The 26643-nt window shown below is 39.4% G+C and overlaps 2 protein-coding genes across 2 annotated transcripts; both read right to left on the reverse strand.

Moving 5' to 3' along the window:
- Positions 1 to 15218: 15218 nt before the first annotated feature.
- LOC133815430 (uncharacterized) lies at positions 15219 to 16352 on the reverse strand. Its single transcript, XM_062248272.1, has one exon. It carries the CDS (start codon positions 16350 to 16352, stop codon positions 15219 to 15221), a length of 1134 nt encoding a protein of 377 aa, XP_062104256.1.
- A 69-nt stretch (positions 16353 to 16421) lies between these two features.
- Positions 16422 to 18098, reverse strand: LOC133815431 (uncharacterized). The gene has a single exon (XM_062248273.1). The coding sequence runs from the start codon at positions 18096 to 18098 to the stop codon at positions 16422 to 16424; it is 1677 nt and encodes a 558-aa protein (XP_062104257.1).
- Positions 18099 to 26643: the final 8545 nt, after the last annotated feature.

A 26643-nucleotide genomic window follows, 5' to 3' on the forward strand; every position in this document is an offset into this window, starting at 1 on the left:
ACAATATGTCACCGACATGCATACAAATATACAATTACGCCCTCAACGGGCCAAATTACCAAAATATCATAATAATCAAATGTGGACCCACATGCATGCATATAACATCATATTATAATATAATTAACATAAACATGCATATTATCATTTAATGGAATAATTAAACAGTTATGGCCCTCCCGACCTACTAATCCAGCCATTAAACCGCATTAGAGATTTCAGGGCATTACAGAACGCCCTGAGCTCCACGGGCGTTGAAGGCCTGACGGTGTCCTCGGGCCCCTGGGCCATTATCTTTTCCTGTCTGCTTTGGACTCTAATGGTCCTCAAGATCTTGATGAGCCTTCTTCTTCCTTGGAGCATGTAATGACCCAACTATTCTAGACTTTGGACCATTAACGATAACTATACATAGACACTAATCTTTAATAAAACTTACAAGGGAAATAAATATTACTTCATTAAAAACTTGTAAAAACAAATGTTAAACTACATAAAACTTTAAGTAGGATATGGGATCCCATTGTTTTAAAAGAAAAAAACATAACATAATTGATTACATAGTAAAATGCGGAAAAATACATATAAACCATAAGTAAAGAAACTTCATCCTCGAATTGAACTCTCGACCCTTCAATTCCATTCCGCCTCAATACACATGCCCAAACTACCAAGAACCTTTCCCGCCACCAAAGCTATTTTCCTGCACATATAAACATAAAAGGAGTGAGCCTAATGCCCAGCAAGGAAAATCTAACACATAAACCATATACATAAAATTCATAATGTAACATAAAACATATCATAAACATATGACACATACATACTATAATGGCCATTATTACTTGGGGTCCCATAAACAAACAAGTCATATGCCCATTAGATTTGTGGGGCTTGCTAGCTAAGCAAGTCATATGCCCATAAATTTATTGGGGCTTGTTAGTTATACAGGTCATATGCCCAAGTCTACAAACAAACATAACTTCACATAAATCATAGGTTAATCATAACACATATATTATAAGATAACACGTAATATAACATATAGAATCCTATCCTATTTTCCTTACCAAAAATACCGGGATATGAGAATAGATTTGGGACTTTGGAACACTCCTAAAAACCATAAATGGAAGGGTGAGTATACTAAAGAGAATGAGATGAAAGTGATGAAAGAACTATACCATCAAGAATATACTTACCAAAAACCTTATGTTCAAGAACTTAGATTTCCTATCCAAGAACAAAGAATAAGGTTAGGATGCTGAGTAGAAAACTATAAGAACTTAAAGAAAAATAATACCAAATGAACTAGAGTGTGGAATACCTTGAATGCTTCTATAGCCAATCTAAACCTTGAGCCGAAATGTGCTATAAACCTTACTTCCCAAGTGTTTGGTAAGCTTATAATGATTAAGCTTATAATTCCCAACCCAAGTGTTTACACTCTCACAATAACCTAGCAACTTGCAGCCTCTGAACTTAGCTTGATGAATGAATAAATGGCTAGGTACTAGGTCCTATTTATAGATTTCAAGAATGAAAAGATCTTCATTTAACTTGAATAAAAGTAATGGCTTTTTAAGTGAAAAATATTTGAATTATCGTTCAGTAAAGGCTGAAGACTCGTTCAGAAAGATGCCGAACTTATCAAGAGGTTAAAGATTTAAAATGAGAACGTTTTCAAAAACTTTCAAAATGCACTGAAGGGGCCGATATATCGCCCCCTGTAGGCGATATATCGCCTGGGCCAGCATGCCCGAGGCTCGTCGAGGTGCTCGTGCGAAGTTACGTGTTTTTCGTGTATAGCTACGATATATCGGCATACGCTGAATATTTAAACACGAAATTACACAATTTTAGCTTAATTTGAATTGAGTAAACAGCCTTGACTAAGTCCTCTAACGTTTTCAAAGCTACTGACAGACCCTAGGATATTCAAATATTACTCTTAATAAACTTATTCCTCAAAAATACTTAATTATCATTAAACATACACATGACAAGTGTTACTTTCTTATTGGGTCTATCTAAACCTTATAATATAATAAATATTACCATCAATATCAGTCATATTAATCAAACCTTAGGTTAAAATTAATATCCTTAAACTATAGGTTAAACTTAGAAAATCTACAAGTGTTACTATGAGTGTCCAAATAAATCCCGGTCTGAACCAAAATCCACAGTCATAAAAATACTACTACTATTACTATTATACTACTATCTAACTAGCTAAGTAAAGTTCTTGGACTCTATAGAGCATGATTCTCGTCGACTTTCCCTTTGCCGCGATCCTGTGGTGGCATCGGGGTCCTAACTCCTGCTGGGTGCTTAGTGGGCATTCTAGCTGCCAGATCTCGTGCCTCTATAGCCGGGTGCTCGAGAGGCACTCCAGATGTATTGATAGGTGGTACTCCCACAAGGAGCACAGGTGGCATGCCAGTTGGGTGTCCAGCTGGTACATTGCCATTGGGGTCCACTCGTAGCCCCTGGGCTGCAAGAGTGACCTTCATGGCAAGTACAATCTCCTGTAGGGCGGCGATGTTACCCTCTTGAGCATCGATCTTTTGTTGCTGGGTGGCCACCTACTCACGGAGCACCACCACCTCCGGTGTCTCCTCTGCGTCCATGGTCTAAGGGTATTCTTCCTCATAATACCCCTTGTCGACACCATCATCTTTGCCGTCGTACTCGACATCTTCGTCGTAATCCTCGACCATCTTAGACATGTCTTGAGGCGGCTGCTGACTGGGTTCCCCTCCTTCAACTCTGGTAGGAGGGAGTACGTCATCTATAACATTTCTTTGAGTAGTTATCATGGTTGTAAGTGTTCTGAATGATTTCTTCAAGCTCTCAACAAAAACACCAAAATATTGATTGCCTTTTTAGCCATCAACCTTAACATGAGAGATCAAAGAAATAAATAACAAGAACACAAAGGTTTTTACGTGGTTCAGGCTATAAAAGAGCTATAATACACGAGTCTCTGGTATTAAGAGGATTGGAAGTTTGTTGAGGCAAACTCCAATGGTGTATTCTCAGGCAACGTTTAGATTGCTCTGAGTACAAGGCGTTTCTCTCTCTAAAAAACCGAACCCTTTACAATGAGACTCCCAACCCTATTTATAGAGGTTGGGGTCATTAATGCTAATCATCTATAATTAATACACATTCTTCCCGTTATTAAGGGATTAATACCAATTCAATGCATTGGGCTGTGTTGAAAAGAGACCAAGGCCTAGGAGAGATCAGTTGGGCCCACTGTAGAGAGGTACCTACTTTATGAGGAACATGCTCAGGTACTGTCATGGCATGCGGTATGTATCTCCATGTCAAACGGCGTAGTGGGAGTGCAAATTTTTGAGTCGTATACTTGACAACACTGTGGACGAATCGCCAGAAAGGTTGTCAGACAATCCTCTGGCACTGTAAACCCGCATTGGCTGACACCTGGCGCCTATCTTAGGTCCAAGAACCAGAACCTCGGACCTAGGGGACGACTGAGGGGGGAGAGTTATTGCCATAGTTACTTCACCTGGAGAACCTCCAGCTCCGAGGGTGAACCTCGGAGGGTAATAAACCTTTAGAGCACCCACGCCTTACCAACTGGCAAAGACAGATGACTTCACCTAGAAGGATCCTCGCCTTGAAGAGAGGCCTTGGGGGGTAACATACCCTGAAGATGCCTACGAGCGTTCGAGCCAGTCAATGTGAGTTTCCATGTGTCAGGAGGTGAAAATATGAACAACACTTAGATTTACTTGAACTCTAAGTAAACTACACACAAACAAACTAAACACTCTTAGCAACGACTTTCCCTCTCTCAACCATTCTCCCTCTCTCTCTCTAAGATTGGTTTGATTTTGAGGGAATAATTAGTGGAATTCAACCTTGGAATTGAAGGCTTAGGTCTAGAGTTTTCTTGGCGGTAGCTAGGAGGTCTTAAATTACAGTTGAGGTAAACTCTAATCTCTGTTTTAATTGAATTCTATTTTGGTTTTTCTAGTGTTCTTGAGCTTGTAGCTCAAGGTAGTGATTTAGAGATTTTGTGGGGTTTCGGTCAAGTTTAAACTTGGGTTTTGTTGGTGTTAAAGTGCTGAGTAGATTGGGAACTTTGTTTTTGGGATTTGGCTATGTTTGGTTGGGGTTTTAGGGAGTTTTGGCCTGAAGAAAATGAGGGAAAAACTGGATTTTCATGTCAAGCTGCGACCCTATTCATGGGGCGTCGCAACTCTCATGAAGGAAAGGGAGAATAAGGTGCTGAACCTCCATTTGAGTCGCGGCGCTTGCAGGGAGGGTTGCGATGCACGTGTTCAAGAGGAGAGCCCTTGGGCTCTCTGAATAGGGGCCGGCTGCGACTCTTGGGCCTTGGGCTGTGGTGCTTGAAGGGCTTTTGAGCCCTGGGAAGGTCTTAAGTGCGGGAATTTAGACTTAGGGGCTCGGGATTAATTATACTGACCGGTTTAGTAGAATTCGACGTCAAAGAGGCTAGGACTCGGCCTGGAAGCCTTTATTCGCTCGTTATTGACGAGATTCTATATTATGGTTTTCACTAGGTTACCTCTAGGCGCTCGGAACCGGGATTGTGCTTGAGGATCATTCTTATTATACATTGCACTCGGACCTGAGGTAAGAAAACTACACCCAATACGTGCTATATGTGATTATCTACGTGATTAGGGCTCGACCCCATTAAGGAACATTGTTATTACTGTGTTTGTATTTAATTGGATAAGATATATGATTAATATGTATGCATGCTTGTATTATCTGAAGTATGCTTATTTGTATCTGGTTATCTGTTTATCCGGTTGTTAAATATAATTATGAATAGGGCTCGGGCCCCTGAAAATTAATGTGATTATGATTATGTTTATGATCATTGATTAAGCATGTTTGAATGCTCTGTATCCAAATAATTGTTAAAATGATATACGTTTGTTTGCATTATCTGCTTGAAAAGCATTGAATTATAAGTCAAGGGCGACAATAGCGCACTGAGCGCTGGTCGATATGGTTAGGCCTAATCAGGAGCACATCATACACTTATCCGACCCAATGGTCATGGAAAAATCAAAGCGCCAGGTACGTTGGGTCAGCTCTAAGGCTGGTTATACAAAGGATTGGGCAATGGGCCCTGGGGTGACTTATTATTCCCATATCCTAGAGCATGGCCCTGATCTAACTTATTAATCATTTAATCAGGGCAACAAGCCCCGTTATGACATGCTAGTCACTTATCTTCATAGAATGCATGCATGAGTAAGGTTATTACTACTAGGCATGCTAGATATGCATCTGGAATTTGTATTTACTATTCATGCATATGTTTAAGTTTTCTTGCTGAGCCTCGGCTACGGGTGCTATGTGGTGCAGGTAAGGGCTGGTGGTGATGTGTACATATGCGGCTGCCCGACCACCACAGCCGGGGTTATCTTGAAGGAACTAGGGTTGTATCCCCAATTTTGCTGCCTAGGTTGGCTTGGCTTGTATTTTTACTTGTATATAACCTTTTAAGCACCTGTTATGTTATTTTGGGATCCCATGTATATAGTAAACTTTTAAATGAAAAGTCAACGTTTCATTTTGACCAAATTTTTTAACCTTAACTCTTGTCATTAACTTAGTTACACGTTTATAACGAAGGGACTTGATTAGCAAGTATGGCACTATTTAAAGTACACATTGTAACGATCCTATATTAGGAGGATGTTACAACATGGTATTGGAGTTGCCAAGGTTTAAGGGTTCTTGAAGACTGGCCAAGCATGTACACTCACCATTAAAGACAAGCTCGACTAAGGGTTTGGTAACTACTTATGTTCTTAAGCACATAACTGCTTAAATGAATGTATATGCCTTATCTGCATGCCTTATTAGGGAGAATGAGGTTATCTGATAGAGCCAGACCCCTTAATTGTAATGTGCATTATAGAGAGGTGCTTATTAGCACTATGATTGATTATAAATGTTAAAGAAATGCTTATTAGCGCTATTAATTGCATATAGGCCATGAAATGCTTATTAGAACTGTTAATACTGTCAGGGATTAAAGAACATGCTTATTAGCATTACTATACATGTATAAATGTCTGAACAAGCTTATTTGCATCGTTAATTGCTTATGAATGCCAGAAATGGTTAATAGCATCGCTATTTACTGATGAATATCAAGAAGTGCTTATTAGCACCATGGTTGAATATATTATGTGTTGGTATGCTTATTAGCATTGCATTTGTAACGCCCTGGATAAACAAGACAGTTACATTTTGTATTTTAAATAGTGGCAGGCTTGCTAATCGAGCCATTTGGCCATAAACATGCAACTAAACATGATTCACGATTTAGAGTCAAAATTTTGGTCAAAAGGAATAGTTATTTCGTTAAAACGTTATGTTGTACATGGGATCCCATAATAAACGTTTACAAAGTTCTTTATAGTTCCAAAAGGGTATTTACAACTGAAAAGTTACAACCAGCCGACCTAAGCGGCAAAAATAGGGTTTAACCCTAGTTCCTCTGAGAAGCCCCGACTGTGGTGGTCGAGCAACCGTATATGTAAACGTCGCCATTGAAACTCTCCAATTCATGGTTGGTCCAACTTCTCTTTTCCCTTACCTGCACAACATTGCACCCGTGGGCCAAGGCTCAGCAAGAAAACTTAAGCATTCTCATAAGCAATTAATAACATGTTATCAAATCATATTAGCATGCCTAGCAGTAATAACCCTACTCATGCATGCATATAATTCGTATAAATGACTATAGCGTCATATGGGGCCAGTTGCCCTAATTAACTGACTAATGAGTCAGACTAGGGCCCAGTTCCCTAGGATATGGGACTCATAAGTCACCCTGGGGACCATTGCCCTATCCTCAGTATAACCAGCCTTGGAGCTGGCCCAGCGTACCTGGCGCTTTAATTTTCCATGACCATTGGGTTGGACAAGCGTATGATGCGCTCTTGATTAGGCCTAACCATATCGACCAGCACTCAGAGCGCTATTGCCACCCTTGACTTATAAGTCAATCCTTTCTGACCAGTGCTATTGTCGTCCTTGACTCATAACTCAAGCATTTCTCAATAAGATAATGCAAACATGCATTCGTTATATAATAGATATCCAGATACAGAGCATTCAACATGCTTAATCAAATAGTCACAGGCATAATCATATTCACGCACATTTATAGGGGCCCAAGCCCTAATCCAATCTATATTCAACATTCGAGCCAAGCCCTAATCATGTACATCACATATTGGGTGTAGTTTTCTTACCTCAGGTCCGAGTGTAACTTAAAATAAGAACGACCCTTGAGCACGATCCTGATTTTGAGCCCCTAGTGATAACCTAGTCACAACCAAATATAGAATCCCATCAATAATGAGCGAATAAAGGCTTCCAAACTGAGTCATAGCCTCCGGGACGTCGAATTCTACTAAACTGGGTAGTAGGACTGATCCCGAGCCCTTAGGTTTGAGTTCCCGCACTCAAAACCTTCTTTGGACAAAACCCTCTATTTACGCCACGACGCCCCTCAATTAGAGTCATGACGCCTCACAATTAGACCAGTGGCTCTCCAAAAAACAGAGATCCCATCACTTATTACTCTAGATACGGGTCGCGGTGCAGTTCCACAAGCACAGCGGTGCGATAGCAGTTTAGAGAACCGCCCAGATCCCTAGGTTCATGAGGGTCGCGTCGCCCAAGAATAGGGTCGTGGTGCGATCCAGCGAAACCAACTTTCTCCTAACCAATTCCTCCCAAAACTCACCCCAAAAATGTACCAAACCCACAATTCAATCCCAAAACATCATTAGTATATCCCAAGCAACAAAATTCAACTGTCAAAAGGATTAAAAACTAATCATTCCATAAAATCCAATCAAAGCTTAAGAAACATAAGGAAAACAAAACTCAGAAACTTAAAGCTTAAATTATCTCTAATAAGTCGTTTGCCAACTAAATCCTCAGGCTATCATGCTTCTAATCTTCCCTAGAATTGTTATGACTTTAACCTCGCTTGAATCCGAGCTATAAAACTCGAGTTTCCTTAAAAAATTCTAACGAGTATTAAGTGAGAGAATGGGAGAGAGAATGAGAGAGTTGAACATGTTTTCTATTTATGTCAGGTTACTTAGGGTTCAAGTAACCTTAAGCAAATCCCAAGGCTTGGGGTACCCAAAAAATGCCCCTGAGGTAAAATGGTCAAAATGCCCAGAACTCCCTCCTAATCTCCCTAACTCCGAATATATCCTTGAATATTTATTCCCATTACCCAATATCCCGGTAATGTACTAAATACCCAAAATACCCCTCGACTCACATCGAGTCGAGTATTGGTCCCGTTGTGACTTTCCCGCTAACTTGCTCCCTAGAATCACCTCGTGTCGAGTAACCAAATATACCCACATAATAATGTGGTCTCACACATATATCACATACATGCACATGTACTCTAAATATAACCATAACTGGCCAAATTACAAAAATTACCCTTCTGATAAGAAACAGGCCCACATGCATATTTAATATACCTAAAAATGCATATCTAGTCATATTATAATATAACTCATGAAATCATGCAATGATACACATATATATCACATAAACACATAATTTTCCATAGTTTGCCATCCTAGCCTCCTAATCAAGGCCTTGAACCTTATTATGTAATTTGGGACGTTACAACTATCCCTTCCTTACCGGAATTTCGTCCTCGAAATTTTACCTGAACAACTCGGGATAAAGATTCTGCATATCTTACTCTGGCTCCCAGGTCGCTTCCTCAACCTTGTTGTACCTCCATAATACCTCAACCAAAGGTATAGTCTTGTTCCTCAGGACCTTGTCCTTCCTGTCTAGTATCTGGACTGTCTAAACGGAAGATTTTGGATGAACCTCATACTACCCTCTTATTCTCTTCATCCAGTCCTCATAGAAGATGTACAAGAATATCAAAGCTTTATATTGGTGGCCTGGGATGGAGAGGGATGTAACTGAATACGTGGAAAATTTTTAGGACTCAGATTCAAGCAAGGATCGAGGCATAGCGATTTTCGGCACCCATTCGCATTTTCGAAGGAAACTCGAGTTTTATGACTCGGATTCAAGCAATGATCGAGGCATAGTGATTCTAGGGAAGATTAGAAGGTTATTAGCTGGAGGATTTAGTTGGGAAATGACTCAATCGGAGGTAATCCAAGTTTTAAGTTCTAAGTTCTAAGTTTTTAAGCTTTGATTGGATTTTATGTTTTGATGAGTTTTTGAATGTATTGAGACTTGGGTTTTCATGGTTTTGGGAAATTAGGATGTTTGGGAGCTTTGATTTTGGAATTTGGATATGTTTGGATAGGTTTTTGGAAGGTTTTAAGTGTGAAAAGCCGTAGAAAATGGCTAGTTTCGGGGTCAAGTCGCGACCTTGTTCTAGCAAGTCACGATTGGGATGAATCAGGAGCCAGGAGGAATTTTCCTGGGGGGCGCGCTGCGAACAAAGAGGGGCCAAGTTGCGGCCCACACCCTGAAGCCTGGGCATAGGCTCTCTGACTTAGGGGCAAGTCGCAACTCTCAGGGCAAGTCGCGATCGACCTGTGCATTTTTGTCCAGATTTGATGTTTAATCATGGGAACTTAACTCTAATGGTCTGGGATCGATCCTACTACCTAGTTGAGTAGGATTCGATGTCTCGGAGGCTAGGATTTGGTCCTGAAGTATTTATTTACTCATTTTGATGAGATTTTATATTATGGTTGTGACTAGGTTATCACTAGGGGCTTGGAAACAGGATCGTGCTTGAGGGTCATTTATTGGTAACCTGTGCTTGGACCAAAGGTAAGAAAAGTGCACCCATTATGTGATGCATGTGATGCTTGCGATGCATGTGATTATGGCATGGCATGAATATTGAATATGGAATTGATCAGAGCTTGAGTCTCTGTAAATGTGCATGATCATAATTATACTGGTGAATGTTGAGTAAGCATGCTGAATGCCTTATATTTGGATATTTGACATATGATATATGCATGGGTGCATTACTTACTTGTGAGTGGCACTGACTCATTAATTAGAAATGACATTGGCGTTAGTACTGGTCGTGAAGTCTTGACTTATCAGTCATGATCGACAATAGTATTGAACGCTGGTCGTATGGAATTGACCTACGAGTCAAGAGCGGCATTAGCGTATTGAATGTAGAGTCAAAATGATTAGTTCTAATCAACATGAACATTAAATACTTGATCGACCTTAAGGTCGAAGAAAACTAAAGTGCTTGTCTGGTCTAAAGGCTACTTACTTAGAGCTAGGGCCAAAAGGCTCAGGTGAGCGGATCCTTCTATTAACTGAAATGTCACACGGCTTAGGGAGCGGATCCCCAGAGATAGGCTCATTAGTCATCTATTCAGGGAACGGATCCCCAGAGATGGACTCATTAGTCATCTATTCGGGGAACGGATCCCTAGAGATGGACTCATTAGTAATCTATTCAGGGAGTAGATCCCCAAATATGGACTCATTAGTCATCTATTCAGGGAGCGGATCCCCAGAGATAGACTCATTAGTCATCTATTCAGGGAGCGGATCCCCAGAGATGGACTCATTAGTCATCTATTCAGGGAGTGGATCCCCAGAGATGGACTCATTAGTCATCTATTTAGGGAACAGATCCCTCGAGACAGACTCATTAGTCATCTATTCAGGGAGTAGATCCCTAGAGATAGGCTCATTAGTAATCTATTTAGGGAGTAGATCCCCAGATTTACTTGAAAATCATCTATACAGGGCGCAGGGCCCCATAATCATTTATTTGGATTTTCCTGCATGCATGAATATGGTTATTACTGCTAGGCATGCTTATTATGATTTAGTGACATGTTATTACCTGTTTATGAGCATGTTGAGTTTTCTTGCTGAGCCTCGGCTCACAGGTGCTATGTGGTGCATGTAAAGGAAAAAGAAAGTTGAACCATCCTTGAGTTGGAGAGCTTAGGCGACGATGTGTACATATGCGGCTGCTCGACCACCACGATCGATGGTTTAAAGAGGAACTAGGGTTAAACCCTATTTTGTTGCTTAGGTCGGTTGGTTGTAGATCTTTTATTGTAATTGACCTTTAAAGTATATTTTGGGATCCCAATGTATACAGTAAACGTTTTAGTGAAACGTTGTATCTTTGACCAAAATTTTTAACCCTAAACTGTTAATCATACTTAGTTACATGATTATGGACAAATGAATCGGTTAGTGAGTTTAGCACTGTTTAAAATGCACAACGTAATGGTCCCTGGCAGCAGTAGGAGCAGTAGCAGTAGCAGCAGGAGCAGCAGCAGTAGCAGCAATAGCAGTAGTAGTAGTAGTAGTAGTAGTAGAGTAGTAGTAGTAGTAGTAGTAGTAGTAGTAGTAGATTTTATAAGTTTAACCTATAGTTTAGAAATATTAATTATAACATAAGGTTTGATTGATATAGTTGGTCCTAGAAATATTATTTATTATAACCTAAGGTTTAGATAGAATTATTAAGAGCGTGACACTTGTCACAAGCATGTTTATTAAGGATTTAAGCATTTTGGATGAATAATTAAATAAAGGATAAATCTAGAAGCTTTAGAACCTTTCAGCAGCTGTTAGGATCACGTTTTACCCAGTCCAAACTGTTTAATCATTTTCAAATATGCTGAAAGAGTGCAAAAATGTTTTTGATATATCAACGTATGTCGAAATATCACAGCTATAGGGGCCGATATATCGCCTAAGGAAGATACGGAAAAGACGACGACTTCGCAGGAACGAAACCATGGAGGCTCGGGTATATGGGGGAGGCGATATATCACCTATAGGGGCGATATATCAGCTCCACACTCATATTTTGAAAGTCCGTGGAATTCGAGCTAGAAACAACCCTCAACCACTTGGACTTGTTCTTGAACGTTTTTGACCGAGTTCTGGGCATCTATTGAAACAAAAATTCAAATATTTTTAATTTATATTTATTTATTTATTCATTTTATAAGGGGTAGTTTCACTCCTTGAACTCTATAAATAGGACCTAGTACTTAGCCATTTCACTCATCATTCAAGCATTCATCAGAGCATCCAAGCTGCTAAGATTACTTTAGATAGAAAACACTTGGGTTTTGGGATAAAAGCTTTTCCAATCTAAGCTTCTCTAAACACTTGGGGAAGTAAGATAGAGTGTTATTACGATATCGAGGTGTAGATCAAAGTCATAGTCCATTCAATGTATTCTTATCCTCAGGTTTAATCCATCATAGTTCTTTTATTTTCTTCCATTTTCTTTCGGATCCTAACTCATTGTTATGACTTTTGGTTAGGTGTTTAAGTTCCTTGAAACATTAAGGTTCTTGGTAAGTTTCTACTTTGATGGTTTAGTTCTCTTTGTCATCTCCTTTTCTTTAGAAACTCATGGTTGCACTGTTGGTTTTAGAAGTGTTCCAATCTCGTTCTTGTCTCCATGTCTCGGTTTTTGTAAGGAAAATAGGTTAGATATATGTGTTATGATATGTTTATGTGATATGTTATGTTATGTTGATATGTTATATGTATGAATATGTTTTGTAGTCACTTGAGGCTTATAATTGCTTAGATAGCGAACCCCAAGATTTTTATCATTATCGTGGATTAGAGTTATGATTTACCCTACCTCGATTAGTAGACAGAGGACCTAGATGGGTTATCATATACTATTTTGTGATCTAACCTACATCGATTAGTAGACTGGGGACCTAGATGGTTTTATCACATACCACGGTAATGAGTTAATGGCCATTAATATTGTAGTCCTATATAATATATGTTTCTACGTCATATGTTTTATGATATATATTTTTAGTAGATTTTCCTTGTTGGGCATTAGGCTCATTCCTTTTATTTTTAGATTGTGCAGGAAAATGAACTTGGAAGGCGGGACGGATTCGTGGTAGCTTGGCATGTGTATTAGGGATGGACAGATTGAATGAACTGCTGGAAGATCGAGGATGACGTTGTTTTCAAGTATTTTAATTTATGTTTTATGTATTTCCGCACTTAGTATTTAAACAGTTGATTAAAGTTTATGTTTTTATGTTTTATGTACTAAACAATGGGTACCCATACCTTATTTTGTATTTTGTACAGTATTTTGGATTTTAAATAAAGTTATGTTATTTCTTATGTATGTATTCCAAAATAGTAGCTATGTTTAGTAGTTTTTAATGGTTCAAGGTCTAGAATTAGTCGGGGCATTACAAGAAAGCTGACTTGTCACTACTGAGGGACAAGCCTCAGCTTCTGCCTGTGTCCGTACGAACACTCGAGCTGGGGTCGAGCTGTTTGCCTTTCTTGATTCTTCCTTTCTTGCTTTTGGGAAATCTTTCTTTAGGTGTCCCATTATCCTGTACAAAAAGTAGGCCTTTTCCTGACAATCTCCTATATGGCGCCTCTTACATCTGGCACACTCTGGAAAGGTCCTCCAACCCTCATTGTCGCCCTGGAGGCCTATCTGGATACCACGTGGTCTCCTGTCAGGGCATGGAGCTAAAAAGGCATATGGAGCCTTCCTTTTCTAATCACTAGGGACTTCGCCCCTACCTGAACCCACAAATGGATGACCCATACTCCTAGTATCTCTTCTGGCCGCGTTCTCGTGCCAGATTTTATTCTAGAAAACCGAATTCTGGTAGTTCGCGAGCCAGTACTTTAGTTATGAGTACCCTCGAAGGAAGTGTTCCAATCGAATTCTAAGCTTTCTTCTCAGCCTAAGGGAGTTCACTCTGCGCCCTTTCCAATAAGAGCTTTCTCCACCACCTGTGCATAAGTCGTCACCCCTGGCATGGTGGTAATGCGAACATCCCGGGCTATCATAGGTTGTATCCCTTGAAGGAATCTTTCCTTCCTTGTCTCATCAGTTGGCACCAAGTCTCCAGCAAACTTGGCTAGTCTATTGAACCTCAGTGCATACTCTGTCACTGACATATTCCCCTGAAGCAATTTACTGAACTCTTCAACTTTTACAACCCTAATGACATCATTGTAATACTTTTCATTGAATAGAGTTCTAATCTCTTCCCAATCCAGGGTATTAACATTCCTAGTCTGGGATATCACCTCCCACCAGATTCGGGCATCCTCCCGAACATGTATGTGGCACAGGCCACCCTCTCATTACCAACCACCCTCATAAAATCTAGGATGGTGGTAACCATACTCATCCATTGCTTGGCCTTAGCCAGATCTGCACTGCCCTAAAAAATGGAGGGTGCTATTTTGTGAACCTTTCATAAAGAAGTTCCCATCTATTCCTAGCCTCTGGCGGCTGTTCTACGGTTGGCACCATCACAGTGATACCTCTGGCAAAATGTTCCCTGCAGGAACCTGTTGTTGTCTTAGGAGGTGAATTTCTTCTTCCTGCCTTAATAGCCTGGCTTGCATATCAACAAGCACTTGTTGCTAGTTCTCAGGAGTTGGCGGAGGGGTCTGGCCCTAATTATCATTCTGATCCTGCTATCATTCTGGCCCTGATCTTCCTGGCTAGCTGATGATTCTATCTGCCTTAGAGCACAACCAATGGATGCTCTACTCCATCCTTTAAAATACCTCCCCAAAACACACATTTTTCTATTTTACCCCTAAGTTTTACATTATACCATACATCTGCTTCTCTATATATTTCTCTACATCATTTACATATTATATCTTTAAACATATTTTATTAATTAAAGTAAAATAAAATAATTGAAAAAGAAGAAAGAAATAATAAATATATATACTAAATGAGAGAGAAAGTTTATAAAGAAAAATAATAATATTAAAAAAAAAAAAAATTTGATGAACAAAGAATATTATTAACAACCAAAAACAAATACAAGATCAGCTCACAAAGAGCCCAGCAAACCGAGAATTACAACAGAACATCTCACAAAGAGCCCACCAAACCGAGAAATACAACAGATTCAGGCTCCTAAGGAAAACAATGTCAGAGCTCTTCAACTTAGCCTTAGACAAACTAGAAACTCTAGCCCTAATACAATCTTGAACCAGAGAAACAACCTTACAAATAGAAACAGAAAAGGAGTTAAAAAAACACTGGTTTTGTTCCACCAAACCAGATACACAGAAGCAGCTAAACCAGCAGCAATAATCTTCTGCTGAAGACCCTTCGGCTTCCCCTCCATCCATTTGATCCAATCATGGAAACACTCAGGCCAAATCACACTTCACAGCCAGCGAGCCACACCTTTTCTCACTTGATGAGCAAACTGACATTGAAAAAATAAATGCTCATGACACTCCTGCTGCACTTCACAAATTGGACATAGATAAGAAGTCAGCTGCAAATGGAATTTTAATAAGTTGTCCCTGGTTAATAGATGTTTCAAGGAAGCTTGCCAAAGAATAAACCTGTGTTTGGGCAAGGACAAGTTACACCAAATAACAGAAGCCGAAGGAACCTTTTCCTTATTTATCATCTGAAAATACAGCTTGCTGGTTTTTAGTTTGCTGTTCACTACAGCTTTATCTAACATCTCCCTGCTTATGAATTCCCTCATCTTGATTAGCTTACGCCAATACCAGCTCACATCAGATTGAAGATTGTACTCCCAAAAAGATTTCCCTTTAAGATAAACAGCATCAATCCATTTAACCCAAAGTATATCCTGTTTAGTAGACACAACCCAAATATACTTAGCAAGAAGAACCATATTCCATTTGGCCCCTTCCTTAAACCCAATACCCCCCAAACATTTAGGAAGGCACACTTGGTTCCAAGCTGTGAGGTGAAGCTTACTTCTGTTATCATTCCCTCTGCTGGTCCCCCACAGAAATCTCCTACACAAGCTATCAATCTCATTAATTACACTCTTAGGGAGGAGAAAAATACTCATCCAAAATGATCTAATTCCCAATAGAACAAAGTGAATGAGCTGAGCTTTTCCAGCATATGAGAGATGCCGATTAGACCAATGGAAGAGCTTCAACTGAATTTTTTGAATAATAGTAGCGCAATCCCCAGCCCTCCACTTTGTAGGCCTCAGCGGAACACCTAGATACTTTAAGGGGAAATCACCTTCAGCAAAGTGCAGATCCCTAAGTATATCCTTGGTCTCTAACTCTATTAAACCCCCAAAATAAACTCTAGACTTGTCCAAGCTAGCTGTCAAACCAGAAACCTCATTGAAATCTTTAAAACACTGCTTTATAATCTGAACTGAAGTACTGTTTCCTTTGCAAAATATCACGAGGTCGTCCGCAAAACAAAGGCTCACCAGATTCAATCTCCTACAACGAGGGTGAAATTTAAAGTCCCTATTTTGAGTGGCTCGAATGAGCATCCTAGTGAAGAACTCCATAACCAGAACAAATAAGAGAGGGGAGATTGGATCCCCTTGCTTCAGCCCCCTCCTACCAGTAAAACATCCCTACACTCTACCATTTATCAAAATAGAATAAGAAGCATCTCTTAAACACACCATAACCCAGTTAATAAACTGCTTCGGGAAGCAAAAACCAGTAAGAATCTCCTCTAAACAATGCCAATCAATGGAATCATAAGCCTTGCTGAGATCAACTTTCATCACACATCTAGGGGAAATATGTTTTCTTTTATAACCCTTAAGGATATCTTGAAAAATAAGAATGTTATGCGCTAAAAGCCTATCCTTAATAAACGCCCCTTGATTTTGATGAACTAGAAGAGGAAGTACCCCTTTGAGTCTCTCACACATCATCTTAGAAATACATTTATATAATGTATTGCAGCAAGCAATGGGCCTATAATCCACCGCCTTAGTCGGATTAGCAATTTTAGGAATCAAAGACAACAACGCATTATTCAGATTTTTAGGAATAATACCTTGCTGAAAGAAACCCAAAACAGCCTCTGAAACATCATCACCAATCTCATTCCACAAAGCTTTAAAGTAACCCGACCCATATCCATCCGGTCCCGGACTCTTTATAGTTCCTATGCTAAACATAGCATTTCTAACATCCTTCTTTGTAAACGGTTTAACTAAAGCCAGTTGATGCTCTAAAGAAAGGATATTACCGTGAACAAAGCAATCCATGTGAATAGACCCCGAAGCCTTACTTTGACTGCCCAAAACACTTCTGAAATGATGTAAGAAATGATCCACCACCTCCTCATACGACTCAACTAACTGACCATTGTCAGAAACATAAGAGGCAATTCTATTAATTTCCTTCCTCTGTTTCAAACAAGCATGGAAATACGTCGTATTATCGTCCCCAAATTTGAGCCAATTAACTTTACTTTTTTGCCTAAAAAAACTATCATAAAACCTGGAACTCTGAACCAGAGACTCAAGCGCCAGCTTTTCCTCAGTCTGAAACTCTAAAGAGAAAGGATCCTGTTGGAGATTAACTTGGGCCTGGTTATACAACTCTTTAGCCATCTGAAAGTTGCGCTCAACATCACCAAATTCAGACTTATTAAACCGCCTTAAGACATGGCTAAGTCTCTTAAGTTTCATCAAAACACCAGCAAAACCTCCAACAGCTACTGGTTTTTGCCAACTTTGCAAAACAGTAGTCTTAAATCTATTATGATCCACCCACATGTTATAAAACCTAAAAGGCTTGAACCCAGTTATTACCTCCTGAAACACCTTAATAATGCAATAGCAGTGATCTGATAGAATGTCCCACTGTTTGACAGCAACTGAAGCAGGAAAGAGGTCTATCCACTCCTCATTTTTAAAAATCCGATCTAATTTGGAATAAATCCTAGCACCATCTGTTTGGTTATTAGTCCAAGTATATTGAGAGCCAATTGAGCCAAGTTCATCAGCTAACCCTTGACCTCGCCATCTTTGAGCATCAATCAACTCAGCAGAAGTAACTGGCCGACCCCCTCTTCTGTCATCAAACTCAAAAACAGAGTTGAAGTCTCCAGCCAACAACCAGGGAGCAACAGGGAAACTAAGGCAAGATAAGTCATGCCACATCTGAGATCTTTCATTAACCGTGTTTCTCCCATAAGAAAATGTCACACAGTACTCCCTCTTTGAAGGTTTTTCCTTAATAACAGTATGAACAATTTGATCACTCTCTTGAATAATATCTACAAGTAGCATACTACTCCTCTAAACCAACAAGATTCTATCCTCACAAAGAGAACCCTTAAAATAATTCCAACCATCAAAAAACCTACTCATCATATCTTCCACTTTCTCACCCCTTAACTTGGTTTCAAGAAAAGCACCCAAACCAATCTTATTAATTCGACAAAAAACACTAAGGGATCTCTGTTTTCCCCTCTTATTCAAACCACGAACATTCCATCTAAGAATTTGGAACTCCCCCATCAAATTTTTTTTTTGCATTCAGAGCCAAATTCGCACCCTCCCCACTCTTATCTAGCAAGACAGTGTAAGCAATTTTCACCCTGTTCTGAGCCTTAGGAGCCATCGCTTTCTTCCCACCAACTTTCCTAGGAGTAATCCATTCCCCTTCCGTCTCTACCACACTAGCTGAACCACGATCAACAGTCCCCTGGTCTCCCTTGGATACTTGGTTAATATCAACCGCACCAGTCTCTGTATTTGTCTGAACTTGTGAACCCTTCAGAGCCCTGTCATTCAAAGTAGTCGTGACCCCCGCTCCAGTACCTGGCACTGAAGAACTAGCCTCCTTATGCAACTCAAAATTGCTCCGTTTAGCCTCTTTCATCAAGTTATCCAATTTAGTTCCACTAACTAACTGATCTTTTGGTCTCCAAACAACTTCTTTTTTCTTATTACATAAAGATTCAGTATGACCAAACACCTTGCAAAGCTTACACTGTGTGGGCAGCCACTCAAACTCAACAAATTGTTCCATTAATTGTCCTCTTTCATTCAAGAACTGAATAGATTTCGGGACCTCATCAGCTATGTCAATATAAACTAAAACTCTTGCAAATTGCATCATAGACCTATCCTTTGTAACCTTATCAACCAGGATTGGTTTGCCAAGAGTACTAACTAAAGCACTTAAACATTTGGTTCCCCAATACTGTAACCCCAAACCAGGCAGCCTCACCCAAACTGGAACCGATTTAATCATCCTCAAATGATCTAAATCAGTGGTCCATGGCCTAACAATGACTGGTTTTCTATCAAAGTGAAAAACCCCATTCTCTAGCACCAAATCTCTAGTCGTTTCATCCCTGAATTTAACCAATGTATGGCCTGCATTTAACCTCGCTATTCTCTCTATACCCAGTTTTCCCCACATTCTCTTGATGAAACCCTCAAACACTTAGCACCTAAAACCGTACACACTACAGCAGAGTTCCAAATAGACGTTTCAACAGCGATTTCTTCCAAATCCACCTGAGCAATCTGATGACCATCCTGAACTAATGGCTCCTCAAATTGTAAATGAGCACCCCCTTGGTTCGGCAACAGATCTTTGAATGATGCCCACTTATCCTTAGCTTGATTAACGTAATCATTATGAACTTCTTCTTGCTCACTCCATCTCAAACCAGTCTGGGAAAAATCCACCCTATCCCTAATCAAATCCCCTTTCACCGACCCTCCAATCTCTGGAAATTCTGCCATCAAGTCCTTGAAAACGTTCTCCATCTCAGTTGGAGGAATGTCATCATTAACTACAACCGATTCGCCACCCGTTTCCACAGGTCTACTTGCATCTCTATCCTTGTCCACATTGCCATTGTCGATTGAATATGGCTTCTGGTGTACCCTCTTACGTCTCGCCATGGAGCAGCTTAGAGAGAAACCTCATGCCATATATAACATGTATTTGTTTTATTTTTATTTTTTGTAGCAATGGAATTTATTCATTATAATATTAAAATATTATATAAATGATATGTAAATATTATGTAAATGTAGATATGGATTAATTGAAGTTTGTGGATAGTTATTATAAATATATGTATAAAGGAGCTGATAGAAGATGTTTTTGTGAGTTTTAGCTAAATATTATAGAGAAAGTGTATTACAAAATATACCACCAAAATATTTTTTTTTTATAATTTACCTCAAACTTTTACATTATATCATACATCAACTTCTCTATTTTTTCTCTACATCATTTAAATATTATATTTTTTAAAAATATTTTATTCATTTTAAGAAATTAAATAATTAAATATAATAGTATCACACTCATATATATTCAAAAGTTTATAAAAAAATAATAAAATATTTATAGCTTGATGAATAGTGTTTCACTATATATGGAGAAATACTATTCATTTAGGTAAAAAAAATATAACTTTACATCACCCATTGGAAGACTATTTAACAATCTTTTCTCTATATTATAAAGAATTAGACATTTTACCTCCTCCATTGGGAGTGCTTTTAGAAGCATACTTCCAAGCTTATACCTTGCTGCAATAATCAATTCAGCTAGTTAGGTTGTAATAACTAAACCTCTTGCCACCTCACGGTCCAAGACCAAACAAATAATCATTCACATTCAACAATCATGCTAATAAACATGTCGATTCATGTCCATATCCAAGTATGGTGCTGATCAGCACATCCTGACATTTGTAACCAAATAACAATGTTAATAAAAAATTTCTGGTATACATGTATCTATGACAACACTAATGAGTGTGTCTTGACCTACATGTCCATATAACAACGCTAATAAGCGTTTCCTTTGCATTCACAAGCAATGTTAATGCTAATAAGCACGTCCTTATCAATCATGCAACAGTCAAGAGCTAGGCCCTATCAAAAAATCTCATGCTACCTAATAAGGTAAGCAGATAAGGCATTTATATCCTATTTAAGCAGTTAAACACATAACCACCTAAATAGTTACCAAACCCTGAGTCGAGCTTGCCTTTAGTGGCGAGTGTACATGTCCAGCCTGTCTTTAGGAACCCTTAACATTGGCACACTCTGATACCAAGTTGTAACGCCCTGGATAGACAACACCGTTACACTTTGTATTTTAAATAGTTCTAGGCTCGCTAATTGAGTCATTTGGCCATAAATGTGCAACTAAACATGATTAACAGTTTAGGGTTAAAAATTTCGGTAAAAAGGAATAGTTATTTCATTAAAACGTTAAGTTGGACATGGGATCCCATAATAAACGTTTACAAAGTTGTATATAGTTCCAAAAGGGTAATTACAACTCAAAAGTTACAACCAATCGACCTAAGCAGCAAAAATAGGGTTTAACCCTAGTTCCTCTGAGAAACCCCGACCGTGGTGGTCGATCAGCTGCATATGCACACGTCGCCACCGATGCTCTCCAATTCATGGCTGGTCTAGCTTCATTTTTCTCTTACCTGCATCACATAGCACCCGTGAGCCAAAGCTCAGCAAGAAAACATAAACATGCTCATAAGAAATTAATAACACGTTATCAAATCATATTAGATGCCTAGCAGTAATAATTCTACTCATGGATGCATACCATTCTTATAAATGACTACATCATATGTGGCTAGTTGCCCTAATTAACTGACTTATGAGTCAGACTGGGGCCCAGCACCCTAGGATATGGGAATCATAAGTCACCTTGGGGCCCATTGCCTTATCCTCTGTATAACCAGCCTTGGAGCTAGCCCAGCGTACCTGGGGCTTTAGTTTTCCACGACCATTGGGTTGGACAAGCGTATGTTGCGCTCCTGATTAGGCCTAACCATATTGACAAGCACTCAGCACGCTATTGCCGCCCTTGACTTATAAGTCAATCCTATCTGACCAGCGCTCAATGCTATTGCCATCCTTGACTCATAAGTCAAGCCTTTCTCAATAAGATAATGCAAACAGGTATTCGTTATATAATAAATATCCAGATACGAAGCATTCAACATGCTTAATCAAACAATCCCATGCATAATCATAATCATGCACATTTACAGGGGTCCAAACCCTAATCCAATCTATATTCAACATTCGGGCCAAGCCCTAATCATGTACATCACATATTGGGTGCAATTTTCTTACCTCAAGCCCGAGTGTAACGTAAAATAAGAAGGAACCTCGATCACGATCCTTGTTTCGAGCCCCTAGCAATAACCTAGTCACAACCAAATATAGAATCCCATCAATAATGAGTGAATAAAGGCTTCCAGACCGAGTCCTAGCCTTTGGTAAGTCAAATTCTACTAAACTGGGTAGTAGGATCGATCCCGAGCCCTTAGGTTTGAGTTCGCGCACTCAAAACCTTCTTTGGCCAAAATCCTCTATTTGTGATTCAACGCCCCTCAATTAGAGCCACGTCACCCCACAATTAGAGTCGTGAATCTCCAAAAAATAGAGATCCCAGGACTTATTACTCTGATACGGGCGCGATGTAGCTCCACAAGCGCTGGGGTGCGATAGCGATTCAGAGAACCGCCCAGGCCCCTGGGTTTATGAGGGTCGCGACACCCAAGAACAGGGTTGTGGCGCGACCCCACAATCCCAGCTTTCTCCTAACCAATTCCTCCCAAAACTCAACCCAAAATCGTACCAAACCCACAATTCAATCCCAAAACATCATCAATATATCCCAGGCAACAAAATTCAACTTTCAAACGGATTAAAAATTAATCAAACCACAATATCCAATTAAAGCTTAAGAAACTTAAGGAAAACAAAACTTAGAAACTTAAATTTTAAATTACCTCTAATTAAGTCATTTTCTAGCTAAATCATCAGGCTATTAAGCTTCTAATCTACCCTAGAATCGTTGTGACTCTAACCTCGGTTGAATCTGAGCTCTAAAACTCGAGTTTCCTTTGAAAACGCTAATGAGTCTAAAGTGAGAGAACGGAAGAGAGAACAAGAGAGTTGACCGTGTTTTCTGTTTATGTTATGTTACTTAGGGTTCAAGTAACCTGAAGCAAACCCCAAGCCCAAAAAACCTCCCCAAGGGTAAAATGGTCAAAATCCCCATAACTCCCTCCTAATCTCACTAACTCCAAATATATCCTCGTAAATTTATTCCCATTACCCAATATCCCGGTAATGTACTAAATACCCAAAATACCCCTCGACTCACATCGAGTCGAGTATTGGTCCCGTTGTGACTTTCCCGCTAACTTGCTCCCTAGAATCACCTCGTGGCGAGTAACCAAATACACCCACATAATAATGTGGTCTCACACATATATCACATATATGAATATTACTCTAAATATACCCATAACGGGCCAAATTACAAAAATTGCCCTTTTGATAAGAAACAAGCCCACATGCATATTTAATACATCTAAAAATGCATATCTAGTCATATTATAATATATCTCACGTAATCATGCAATGATACACATATATATCACATAAACACACAATTTTCTATAGTTTTCCATCCCAGCCCCCTAATCAAGGCCCAAAGCCTTATTAGGCAATTTGGGATGTTACATCATCTGTTTTTTTGTTCGGTCTAGGACTGCTAAGTGGAAAGAGGTATAGTTATTACTCACCTAACGAATGAATTGATCACTGCAGAGTGGGACAGTTGTCAGTATGTTTCCTCGAAGGTCAAAGAGGTTTGCTGGCCAAGAAATATAGGCCAGGGAAAAGAATGACCAGTGCCATGCCCTACTACCAGCTCCAGAGAACTGTAAATAGGTGCTTGCTGATATGCAAGCCAGGTTACAAAGCCAAAATGATGAGATTCGCCTCTTGAGACAACAACAAGTTCTGTAGGAAACTTGTAATGTCCCAAATTCCCTAATGTGGCTTAATGCCAGGATTAGGGGGCAAGGAGAGCCATAATTGATTTAATATGAAATTAAGTGATTATATGCATGATTATGTGAGTTATACTATTATATGATAATAATTGTATGTATGTGGACCCACTTCTTATTAGAAGGGCATTTTTGTAATTTTGGCCCGTTGAGGGCATATTTGTATATTTATGTGCATGTATGTGATATTTGGGTGAGACCACATTATTATGTGGATATGTTTGAGCTATTCGGCATGAGACGATCCTAGGATGCAAGTTAGCGATTAGGTCATAACGGGGTTAATTGTCGGGCTCGGGGTGAGCCTGGGGGTAATTTGATGTTTAGTACATTACCGGGAATGAACGGGTAATGGGATATGATTTAACAATTATTGAGGATATTGGGAGTAACAGGAATTGGAAGATATTAATTATGATTAACGGGACAGGTGGGAAATGCCAATTTTGCCCTTGGTGGCTATGAAGGCTTTAGAAGGCCCTAGGGGAAATTTGGTCATTTTGACCATTAGATAGACATAAGCCAAGTAGGTTGTAGAAGTTTTAAGGAAAAATAAAGTTCTTCTCATCTCTCTCTCAATCATATCTCTCTCTCTAGGGTTGAAATTTTGAAGCAAAATAGGAGGATTCAAACTTGAAGATTAAGACTTGGGAGTTTAGGATTGGATTTCAGCAACTAAAAGTGGTTTAATTTGTAATTCAGGTAAGGTTTGTTTTAGCTTGAATCCCTGGTTTTTTGCTCTGTTTTTAGATGGTTTATAGCTTGATATTTTGATTGAAAAATTGGGTGTTTGATGAAGTTTTAAGTGGTATTAAGCTTGGGTTGGTGGATATGTTGTATAAATGTTTAGTTGTGATTTTAGGATAGGTTGGGTGAAGATTTGGCTGAGTTTGAATTGAGAAAAATACAGGGGAGCTAGGTTCGTGGGGTCAAGTCGCGACCGAGTTCATGCAAGTCGCGACTTGAATGCACCCCAGAGCCTCCCCTGGGTTCTGTCTAGCAGGCGCGCTACGATCAACAGGGTCAAGTCATGGCCTGCCCCTGACATGCCAGACAGGGGGCTCTCTGTCTTGGGGGCGAGCTGCAACCTTTGGGGGCAGGTCGCGGCCCGCCTGTCCCTTTTGTGCCAGGATGGGTTTTAGTCACTTTTAAGCGCAGGTTTTCATTTCTCTAAGCTCGAGATCGAATCTACTAACTGTTTTAGTAGGATTCGAGGTTATGGCCATGAACCTTTTATTACTTATTTTATTGACGGGATTTCATATTTGGTTATGACTAGGTGACCGCTAAGGGAATTAAGGACAAATCGTTCTCAAGGGTCGTTCTTTTGTTATTTCACACTTGAACCAGAGGTAAGAAAACTGTACCCAGTATGTGACATGCATGGTTATTGATGAAGCATGTTGAGTGCTCTATTTATGGACATTGGTTGCATTGTAAATGCCTGGCAGCTTTGCTTACTTGTGAATGGCACTGACTTATTAGTCTAAAACGACATTGGTGTTCAGTATTGGTCGTGAAGTTCTAACTTATTAGTCATGATTGACAGTAGTACTAAGCACTAGTTGTATGGTATTGGCTTATGAGTCAAGAGTGACATTAGCTTGTTTAACGCATGAAAAAATGATTAGATCTAATGAACATGAACATTAAATGCTTGACTGACCTATTGGTCGAAGAAAACTAAAGCGCTGTCTAGTCTAAAGGCTAGTTACTTAGAGCCAGGGCTAAAAGGCTCAGGTGACTGAAACGTCACATGGCTTGGGGCACGGGACCCCAGCGAGACTTATTAGCCATCTATTAAGAGAGACTTATCAGTCATCTACTACAGAGAGACTTATTAGTCATCTACCCAGAGAGACTTATTAGTCATCTACCTAGAAAGACTTATTAGTCATCATCTAATTAAGGATGCAAGACCCAGAGTCATTTATTTATATTGTATACATGTAGTAATAAGATTGCTTGTTGAGCCTTGGCTCACGAGTGCTATGTGGTGTAGGTAAAGGGAAAGAAAAACTCTCCCAACCTTGAGTGGAGAGCTTAGGTGGCGATGTGTACATATGCAGACGCTTGACCACCACAGTCAAGGTTTTCTTAGGGGAACGAGGGTTTAACCCTATTTTTGCTGCTTAAGTCGGCGGGTTATAACTTTTATACTGTAATGACCATTTTGGATTGTAAATAACTTTGTAAACACTTTTATGGGACCATGTACATTTTAATATTTTAAATAAAATATATCCATTCCTTTTGACATAAATTTTCACACTGTCCTATTAATAACACCTAGATGCACATTTACAACCTAATGACTCGTTTAGCGAGTTAAGCACTATTTAAAGTACACACTGTGACGGTCTTGGACTAACCAGGGCGTTACAACTTGGTATCAGAGTGTGTTAAGGTTTAGGGTTCCTGTAGACTGGTTGGGCATGTACATTTGCCACTGAAGTCAAGCCTGAATCATGGTTCGATAACTATTTATGTGGTTATGTGTTTAATTGCTTAAATAGAATATAAATGCTTTACCTGCATGCATATGATACACTAATAGGGCTGGCCCTTAATTGCTGCATGATGAGCAAGAATGTGCTTATTTGCACTGATATTGCTAGAACATGCTTATTAGTATTGTTAATTGTTAATTGCTAAGTGTTAAATGATAAATGTTATGATCACAAATCAACGTGTTTATTGATATGATTATGGAACATGGATGAATATCTGTGTGATCTTGGACCGTAAAGCGGTAAGAGGTTTAGTTATCACTACCTAACTAATCGTATTGATTATTGCAGAAAGGTATAAGTTATAAGTATGCTTCCAATGCAAATAGATTCATCAACTGGTTAGGATGATCAGGGCCAGTATGATAGACAAGGTCAGGAAAATGACCAGAGTCAGATCCCTTAGCCAGCTTCTGATAACTGGCAGCAGCTATTTGCTAATTTACAAGC

Source organism: Humulus lupulus, chromosome 2 (assembly GCF_963169125.1).
Source record: "Humulus lupulus chromosome 2, drHumLupu1.1, whole genome shotgun sequence".
NCBI classification, from domain to species: Eukaryota; Viridiplantae; Streptophyta; class Magnoliopsida; order Rosales; family Cannabaceae; genus Humulus; species Humulus lupulus.